Genomic DNA, 10,305 nt, shown 5'->3' on the forward strand with positions numbered 1-10,305 from the left:
GATTGGCTGCTTAGAAATTAAGTGTTAACGAGCAGTTGGACAGGTGTACCTAATAAAGTGGCCGGTGAGTGTATGTGAAAACACACATAATTCTTCTCTAATAAATTGGTGAACCTCTGTATGCATGCGTAGGTGTGTGTGTGTGTGTGTGTGTGTGTGTGTGTGTGTGCATCTGTCTTTGAAATATCTCATGAACTGTTCATCCAATCAACTTTACACTTGGTTTCCTGGGTAGCCGATGAACTTGAGGTTTGGAATTTGGAGCGGTTTGGACAGCATTGGATATTGGATATTAATAAACTGCAAATTAAACTAAACAACCTAACAATGAAGGGTTGAGTTAAAGGTTGAGAATAACAAGGGTTGCCATAAAGCTTCCGTGTCTACCCTTCACAATAAAAGCCCAGCTTAAATTCACTCACAGCATTTTGCTAAAATGAAACTCAATAATAAGGCCTTCTTGCCGACACTAGCTATCAAACAAAAGCCAGACACTATATATTGATACTTCTGCAAATCAAATCCATACTTAACATTAACTGTCAAGCCACTACACCTGTTTGAAATAAATACTTCTGCTGAAGTATTAATTCATTATCAATTATAAAGACAAGACGAGAAAGCACCGCCATTAAACTCTGACTGTCTACATGCAATATCGTTAAAAAAAGACAAAACTAAAACATAGTTAAACAAAAAACTCTTTATTTGCATCGCCTTCCACCTTTTCTTTACCGCCTCTCTCTCAACCAGCACACACATGACACCCTGATTACTCCACATTTTAATTGTGATATTTGGTTAGTAAAATCTGAATCTGCAACTTTCTCTCTCAGGTAAATGGAGTAAAATGTTTTCCTCTCAATTAGAAGTAACAGTAAGGCAGTAATGGGCTATGCAGTATGGTTTCATATCAAGTGCTTTCGGGTGCTTCTCTAAGTAATTTTGTGCTACAAGCAGCATTAGCACAGGATAAGCAATTTGCCCATTCCAAACAGGCACATTTTGAACGGGCACTGTGCTAGTTTAAAAAACTACAGACTCTACCTTTGAAACAGAATAAGCAAAAGTTTATATTTACTTCTTAAGGTCATAGATTTGAAAGGAAAATCTGACTCAGCTTCAGTGTGTAATATAACTAGATGAATATGAACACATTTTACACTGATGAAATAACCCATTAACACCCAGCATTACACACTGGCATGCCCACAAAAGGCTTTTCTCTCCCTTGCCATGTGGAAAAGACATATTGCAAGAAAGTAATGGAACATTTTGTGCACTGCATCACTTCTGCTTACGTCACGCTGTGCCGCTTGGCATGTGCCCAGTCCTCCTTTTCTCTGTCTCTTACTCATTCTCTAACTTTCTTTCCAAATTTGTCTCTGTTTTCCCACTCTGTCTCCTCACTGATGCTCTCTCTGATTGTGTGTCTGTCTGACTGTCTCGCTGTCGCAGGAGCAGTGATGTCAATCCAATCCAGGGCTCAGCGTTTTGAGGTCTTGCAAAATGGCACCCTTGTTATCCAGAATGTTCAGCTGCAGGACAGGGGCACCTACATCTGCAGTGCACACAACTTTCTGGGACGCGACAGGTGAGACTACTAATACCAGTTAGGAATATTAATAATGAAACGTATACCGTTTAGTTATGATGACCTTGGGACAAAATATTTTCAACAGTAATTGCAAACTGCAATTTCATTTTTAAGTACTATGTATGCTGTGGTATTTTACCAGCGTTTCAGGCAAAAATACAGTCATAGACAAACTTGATTTAACATCTTTAAGCAGCTTAAAGTTAAATGCAAATTTCTCTTTATAAAGTCTGTATCTTCTGTGATCAGGATTCCTGTTTTAATTGTGAATGCATGCCTTGGGGGTGGTTGTTTCCTTAATGTGTCATGTTCTATTTTGAATTTGTTTCATTTGAAATGTTTATGGTAAATTGGTTTATTTGTTTCTATATTAAGCATGTTTGTGCTTTATTGTTCTGTGATAGATTGCTAACCACCCTGGATGTGTGGACCCGCCCCCCTCGGATGCAGCTGGCCAGCTACAGAGAAGCTACCATTCATCAGGGTGGAGATGTGCACTTGGAGTGCCTGGCGGATGGCGTTCCAAAGCCTCTGGTCTCTTGGGTTCTGCCTGACCGTTCTGTCCTGACCTCTACTGCGCCCTCAACCAGTCACATTACTATGGACACAAATGGAACCCTTCATATGTCAGTAACGTTACCTAGAGACAGAGGAGTGTATCGCTGTGTGGCCTCCAACTCAGCAGGTGCTGCCAGTGCCTCTGTGCGTGTACATGTGTCCTCGTTGCCCCCGGTGATACAGCAACCCAGAGAGGAACACCTGCTCTTGTCTCCAGGGAGGCCTGTTTATGCTCACTGCTCTGCCCGAGGTGCCCCGCCACCAACTCTACGCTGGCGAATCCCAGATGGGACTCTAGTTCGGCCATCCCAGTTTCTCCATGGCAACCTTTTTGTCTTGCCAAATGGCACACTGCATATTCGAGGAGTTGGACCCAAGGATTTAGGGAATTACGAGTGCACAGCAAGTAATGCTGTTGGAGCCGATAAGAGAACAGTGAGGGTAGAAATTGAAGGGGGAGCACAAGGAGAGCAGCAACAGGGAGGAGCAAGAAATGAAGAAGCAAAAGCCATTACTACTGTAAAAACTCCTTCATCTTCATTTTATAAAGACAGAAGTTTGTCCATCCCCAAACATCCCTCAAATATATTCAACTCCACTAGACTCTCCCCTTCATCACCATTGGATAGAGCCAGGTCCTTGTCGATGTCTCCTAGTTCTTCTCGCTCATCATTTTACCCTCACCAAACCAATTCCTCTTACTCACCTCCTAAAGTCAATAAAACGGTCACTGCCCCCCCCACACACTTGACCAGCATCAACAAAACAAAACTATCCTCTGTTTCCCCACCCTCCACAGTGCCTAAGGATAACACCCAAGTCTTGCCCGGCATTATAAACAACACAGGAGTTACTTCTTCTCCCTCTGACAAAAGCAAAGCCTCAGCTGCTCTGCGTCCCCGGCCTGCCTCTCCCTTCAGTAAAGCCCATATTGTCTCTGTGTCACCCTCCATTACTACTGTCCAATATGGGGGGGGTTTGCAGCTCCACTGCTCTGTAACTGGCTACCCATCACCTATCATCATTTGGAGGACCCCCAACAGGAAACTGGTGGACATGCACTTCAGGTATGGGGGGTTGCGGGTTTGTGTGAAGGTTGCATTATCTCCCTATATATGTGTAATGTTTTTTTGATTTGTGCATACATTTGTCCACATCTAAATTTTAAATTTCAGTTTTGACCGACGTCTGAAGGTGCACCCGAATGGCACCCTGTCAGTTCAGGCAGTAACAGAGAAGGATGCCGGAGACTACCTCTGTATCGCGCGCAACAAGGTCTCAGATGATTATCGCCTCCTGCGTGTGTCTGTAGTTACCAAGCCTGCCAAGATCGAGCCCAAGCAGCCACTCAATCAGATGGTGTCATTTGGCAAACCACTGAAGGTGAGCTAAATGTAAAAAGCAAAATCATAGTTAATCTCTGCCTTGCTCCCAGTAATGATGATTATTCAACTAAACAAATACCAGCAATTAATTTTATATCACACACCCTACACTCAGCCTAAACCTAAAACATTTCTTTTCCAACACCTCCACTGTTGAGCTTTCGGAGCCTTATTTCTTGTTGTGGCAATGATGTGTGTTGTGTGTCTTCTATTGCTAGGCGTGGTGCCAAAAGTTTCCACAGCTTCAAGCTGTCTCTTTGTTTTGTTTTGTTTTTATCAAAAAGGGCTTGATATTTTATGACTAAAAAGAAAAGAAAGACCTGTCAAGTCATAGCCTGTTATGAATCATCAACAGCGGCCTACAGGGGAAAGTACTTCACGCATGGATATTTAACAGCTTAGTGAAAAACAACGTCAGGCAGGGGGAGATGCAAGAAAGAAGACACCATGTTGTATTTTTTAGTTTCATTCAAACCTCAACAAGCTTTTTTCAAAAATGTGTGTGGCTTAGCAGTGATTCTACTGGGAGTTTTATGTTTAAGGCACTAAATACAGCCTTAAGAAAGCCTAAGTGTAAAGTATGCTTCACTTAACAGCTCAGTTTTCATCTCAATAAAAGCCACCAACACTTGTAAATGATAGCAATGATTATCCTGTTGCCTTCAGGTGGACTGCCTGGCATCAGGACTCCCTGACCCAGCTGTCCGTTGGAGCCTACCAGATGGAACCATGGTGAACAGCGTGTTGCAGGGGGAAGACAGAGGAAGGCAAGCACGGAGGTTAACTGTGTTTGACAATGGGACATTACTGGTTCCAGCAGTGGGTGTGGGAGAAGAGGGAGAATACACATGTTATGCTGAGAATCAAGGAGGTCAAGACACTATGAAGGTAAGACAAATATTGTCCCCTGCAGAAGAATATTAATTTACTTTTATTGATTAAGTTTTTCATTTATAATTGAAAATCAAATTAAAACGTTATATTGTTCTATTAGATGATTATGCTTTCATTTTATCATTGACAATACACATAGAAGAAATGAAGATACAAATTAATTTGGTCGTAACTTAAATCCTTCATTCAAATGTAATCTTTTAAGGTCAAAGTAAAGGTCATGATGACATCTCCACCAACGTTCACTGGTAACAGAAGCCACCACATCATCAAAGTACATCATGGAGCAACCGCCACAATTCGCTGCCAGGCTGCAGGAATTCCCACCCCGACAGTGACATGGCTTTCCCCGTCACGACGTGTCATTCCACAAAGTTTGGGAACTGGTTTTTATTCTGAGCGGGTTGTGGTGGTTTCAGATGGAACTTTGGAGGTTCGTCTGGCTCAAAAGATCGACACAGGAAACTATACATGCCGAGCAAGCAACTCAGCCGGGGAGACGAGCATGGTGGTGGGCTTGGAGGTGGAGGCTCCCACTCATGGATTGAGTGGACATGTGGGAGGAAGAGGTTGGAGTAGTAGCAACGGGCCTGGAAGGGATCATAACAGTCAATCAAGGGATAGCATTAGTAATGCAGGGATAAACCAGTTTGGATTTACCAATAGAGACACAAGTAAGCTTGGTAGCCATAACAGCAGTAATAATGGCTATAGTGATCATAATGGCCGGATAAGAAACACTGTACCAAACGCTGGAGCTAACATAGCAACCAGCGGCTTTAATCCTGCCATTAGGAGTGATAGTCGAGAGGGATTGAACAGGCCTTTTAGTGGAATTACAACACAACTTGGTAGCAGTGTAATTGGTGTTGGGGCGAGCGTGGCTAGAAATATAGGCATTAAAGCAAGTAATAGTGGAATGAATCTAAATGGACCTGGCATTATGAGTAATAGTAACAGTCCCAGCGCAGTTAGAAAAGATGGTGTAGAAAGGAATCCTGGGACTAACAATAATGAACTCATTCTACGACAGACTAGTAATGATGCTAACACCAGTAGAGACAATGGCAGGAGAAGTGGTACTTCCAGAAATGTTGGAGTTTTTGGCAGCAGTGTGTCTAATTATGGAGCTGGTACTGGCACATTCAGAGGAAATGCATTTAGTAGTAGTAGTAGTAGTAGCAGTAGTAGTAAAACTAGTACTGGCATAGCTGCTAGTAACACAGGTACTAAAAACTCTACTAACACAGTTGTGGGTGTGGTAACTACAGTGAAGCAGAAGGCGGTGAAAGGCCAAACTGTTCTTTTGCCATGCCCCTCCCAAGGCTCCCCTCCCCCCCATCTGGCCTGGCTTCTGCCTGGTAATAGCGTGTTGCCAGCTCCTTACTATGGCAGCCGACTTACTGTACACCGAAACGGCTCCTTGGAGCTGCGAGGAGTGCGAGGCAGTGATGGCGGGACCTTAGTATGTGTGGTAAGAGGTGAGAGAGAACAGACAAGGATACAGGTGGAGCTGGAGGTCTTTGAGCCACAGGAAGAAGCCAGATCTCCACAAAGGGTAAGGCCCTTGCAGGAAAGTGCTGGTTTAATAGAGGTCCCTTATTCAGGAATTTCATTGGATTCAACTCAATCCTCAAACTCAAGGCCAGTGTTGCCTGAGACGCTACATCCAAGAATATCAGTTACTCAAAAGCCCCTTAACAGGTCACAGTCTTTACCTGCTGGACCACGTCCAATTGTTCCTCCAGAGCCAGCAGTGAGCACTAGAACAGCTCCCTTAGTGAGCATCGTTAACGGAGAGACCCTTCGTTTGCTTTGCCCTTCTTCTCACAGCCATGGCTCTCTCTTATGGACCATGCCCAGCGGCAAGGTACTGTCCCGGGGTGAGAGTGGGGAGTCAGGCCGATATCTAGTCCAAGAGGATGGAACACTAACATTACAACAGGCCTCCGTGTTTGACCGTGGCACTTACACCTGCAGGTCCACCACAAAAGACTTCTCCTCAGTTTCGGTCGTCACGGTTCCCGTCATTGTCATTGCCTACCCCCCACGCATCACAACAGGCCCCTCCCCATCGACCTACACGCGATCCGGGGTTGCGGTGGAGCTGCCGTGCCTGACAATAGCAACACCCCGGGCAACAATCACCTGGGAAACACCAGACCTGACACAGCTGAGGGTGATGGGTCAAGCTCGTATCTATGGCAACCACTACCTTAGCCCTCAGGGTTCCTTGGTTATACAACACCCAACAAATAGGGATACAGGATTTTACAGATGCACCGCCAAAAATGTAATAGGAGTGGACACCAAAACGACTTACCTGCATGTCATATAACTAGGTGAAGCAAATGCACACACACACACACACACACACACACACACAGCTGTTAACACTGTATGTGTTCATGTGTTCCACATGCCCAAAAGAACTGCAAGGCTCTGTGCAGGAGGTACTGATGAATCTCAGAAAAGACACTACTAATATACAGGTGTATGTCTCATGCATGTATTTTTAACGTATGAGTTGTTTTTTCTTTACTGTATTTCTTTACAGGACAATGACTTACGAGATTCTCTGCAGACACAGCGTCGGGCATTTTTTCTCTGTATAGACGAATAGAATGTTTGAGGGTTGTTTCATGTAGCTGGCAGTACACCCTTAACCTGTTGTGCTGAATTGTCTGTCTCAGCGGCCTAAAACCCATTTTGAATTAATGATCAAAGAAAACAATTAAAATTCACCGCAAAGTTGGCATCTGGTTTCCCTGCCTTGTGTTAAAGTGAAGTTCTTGGCAATATGGACAATTTCCCCCTGTAAAAAAATGCAGCTTTTGAAGTCTACTTTTTTCGATCTCTGCGCATGTAAAATCATTTTGAACTAAGTATTGAAAGAATCCCAGCCTGATTGCTTTATTTCATTAATCAATGGATTCATACACTAACAAAACACACAACACATAATCCCACAAGGCTGTTTGTCAACAACTGTCTACAGGCACATTATTATTCAATATCATGACAGATAATTTAATCCTGTTTGATCTTGGATTATTTTTATAATATAAAATAAATGCTGCAAATTGGACCTTCATTCCCCAAAATACTTCCCGTACCTTATTACTGTAATTATGGACATACCTTTTTATTTTATTTTTTATTTATAAGTTACATATTAGCAAAAGGGTAGGATTGTGTTGTTGTAATGAATATATAGCAAACAGTAAATTAAAGCGGCAGCTTTATTTGCATTATACTGCTTGCACATTACATTGAATGTGTAACAGACATGAGCATCCAGTTTCAAGACATTTTGAACTTTTAACTTTTGTCGGGACTTATTTGTGGATTTCAGATCTTGAAAAATATTGTTGTACCACCATCAAGTGCTACATTCTCATAGCATTACTAGGTCAGGATGAGAAACTGTACAACGCATTTATGTAAACACAATACTCAGCTCTCTGAAGAGTCATCGTTTGATTATTTTATTATAAAAGATTGTATAAATGTGTGTGTGGTTCAAGAGCTTGCCCTGAGCTTGTGGACAAAGCCAGCAGCTCATAGTTTTACATGTTCCCTCTTGTCTTCAAAAATGTTTTCCTTTTTTTTATGTTTAAATTATTTGTCTTGTACTACGCCAGCTTTTTGTTATAAAGGGAGAAAGGATTTCACATTAAGTATGTTTAAGGTATCACTAGTCACATTGAATGTTTGCTATGTTTTTAACAGGTTCATTTTATAAATAAAAAATGGAAAAATAACTCAAAGTGTTTACTGCATGGAATGTCAAGCCGAAACTGAAGCATTTTTGTTCAGAAATATGGTACAGACACAGAGTATGAGCTGGTGTAAGTAGAGTTGGAGAAAGAAAATATAGTTTAAGTGCAAGAGTGAGGAAGGAAACCTTTCCTTGGTTTTATAATGAGAACAGAAAACCCTTATCCCCAGCTCAGCTGTCAAACCAGGAAATGGGGTCTTAAGAGCAGATGAGACACATGTTGATGACATCATATGGGAAATGTAATAAAACTCACAGCAGCCTGCAACTCCATACACCACCCTGCCCTCACACCTGCCAAGTGCTGTTATAGTGTTTATTCTGATTACTAATACTAATTAGACATAACTGTATGTGTATGTATGAGCAGTGCACTGTGATGGTGCACCATTTTAGTAATTAGTATGAATGAAAACTAGAGACCATCTTGTGATGGGATCACATAAAGTGGGGTGGCTCTTTCTCTACTTCCTATCCCCTTCGTTCGGTCTTCCTTGCTTGGACCACATCCATCTTCAGACGCGGCCTTCATTTTGATATCAACTACGCACCTGGAAGTTTTTAGCTTCCCTTGGTAGTTTCCTCTACATTTGTGCAGGGTACAGGCAAATTATCGTTGAGGAACAGTCAATTCCAAATTATCTGAAATACCTGGTAAAAATGCTGCATTGAGGATTTATTACAAAACGAGTTGATGTCATTAGTCAAAGTTTTTTTTTTTCTTGTCTTTTATTGAATGTTGTGTTTGTTTGTTCTTGGTTGATGTAAAGCACTTTGGACACCTGTTGGTTTGGTGTAAAGTGATATTCAAATAAATGTTGATTGATTGATTGATTGATTGAAACCACCTTGTAGAAAATTAGTTATTGAACTAGAAAATGCATTTCCTGCTGAAAATGCATGTGAATGCGGAAAAGCTAAATTGCTAAAGCTAAACAGGATTTCTAGCGTTAGGAGAATGTGAATTAGTGTGAATAGTTGAAAAAGTGGGAGTGGTTTTAAGTGAATTTCACTGATCAGTTGAACACCACTTGTGTGGAACATGTGGAATATATTTAAAGGTTTTTAAAAGGCTAATACAAAATTGAATTATTGGCTCTACTATACCATCTATTAATCAATCAATTCAAGTCAACATTTATTTATAAAGCAATGTACAGCAGCCAGCAGGCATTCATTGTGCAAAACAAGAATAAAACAAAATGTCATACAACAAAAAGAACGAAACATAGAAAACAATAAAATCGGAAAACTTTACATAGAAACAGGAGGGAAAGAGTGAAATTGTCACACCACTGCTACGTGCTAAAAGCCATTTAAAAAAATGGGTTTTGAGTTTGTTACTAAAAAGATCTATATCTGTAACAGTGTGAATATCACGGGGTAACCTGTTCCAGAGTCTCGGGATAGCAACCGCAAAGCCTGATCACCCCACTGTTTATACCTTGGGACTTGTAAGTCCAGTTGATTTGAAGAATGCAGGGACTGGGTGTGCAAGAATTGAACCCTGAGGTACCCCAAAAGAGAGATGAGCCAATCATGACAATCATGACAGAGAATGATTTTGACTTTTATTTTTTCAACATACTATAACGCACCATGGCGTTTATGACTCCTTTAGACATACTCTACCATGACATTTTTTTGTATCATTTTTTTCAACATACTATACTCTGACTTTTATGATGTAGGAAACTATGACTTTTTAAGTAGTTTATCCATCTACTTTTTTCAGCATATTATACTAGGATTTTTTTGTTATAGTACACTATGAATTTTTATCACTCATTTCAACATAATATAGCATGACTTCTTTTGACATGCCATACTACAACTTTTTCATCACTTTTTTGACATGTTATGACTATTTTATGACTTTATTTGACATGCTATGACTTTTTATGACTTTTTTGACATGCTGTGACTTTTCTTGACTTTTTTTAGACATATTATAAAAAAGAAGTTCATGACTTTTTTAAACATACTAAACTATGACTTTTAGACTGTTCTTTAGACATATTATACTTTGACCATTTATGACATATTATACTGACTTTTTATCACATTTTTGAAATATCACATAATATGAC

The 10,305-nt window shown here is 41.0% G+C and overlaps 1 protein-coding gene across 2 annotated transcripts in view; it reads left to right on the forward strand.

The window, feature by feature from the left end:
- Positions 1 to 7,947, forward strand: part of LOC117952863 (matrix-remodeling-associated protein 5-like) — a 19,705-nt gene extending 11,758 nt beyond the window's left edge. For both annotated transcript variants that reach the window (XM_034885456.1, XM_034885457.1), the window contains 5 exons: positions 1,459 to 1,594; positions 2,002 to 3,222; positions 3,331 to 3,538; positions 4,207 to 4,428; positions 4,640 to 7,947. In XM_034885456.1, the coding sequence (XP_034741347.1) occupies positions 1,459 to 1,594; positions 2,002 to 3,222; positions 3,331 to 3,538; positions 4,207 to 4,428; positions 4,640 to 6,772 (3,920 nt within the window). In that variant the 3' untranslated portion in view covers positions 6,773 to 7,947. The remainder of the gene's footprint in view (positions 1 to 1,458; positions 1,595 to 2,001; positions 3,223 to 3,330; positions 3,539 to 4,206; positions 4,429 to 4,639) is intronic.
- Positions 7,948 to 10,305: the final 2,358 nt, after the last annotated feature.

Source organism: Etheostoma cragini, chromosome 11, assembly GCF_013103735.1.
Source record: "Etheostoma cragini isolate CJK2018 chromosome 11, CSU_Ecrag_1.0, whole genome shotgun sequence".
Classification (NCBI taxonomy): Eukaryota; Metazoa; Chordata; class Actinopteri; order Perciformes; family Percidae; genus Etheostoma; species Etheostoma cragini.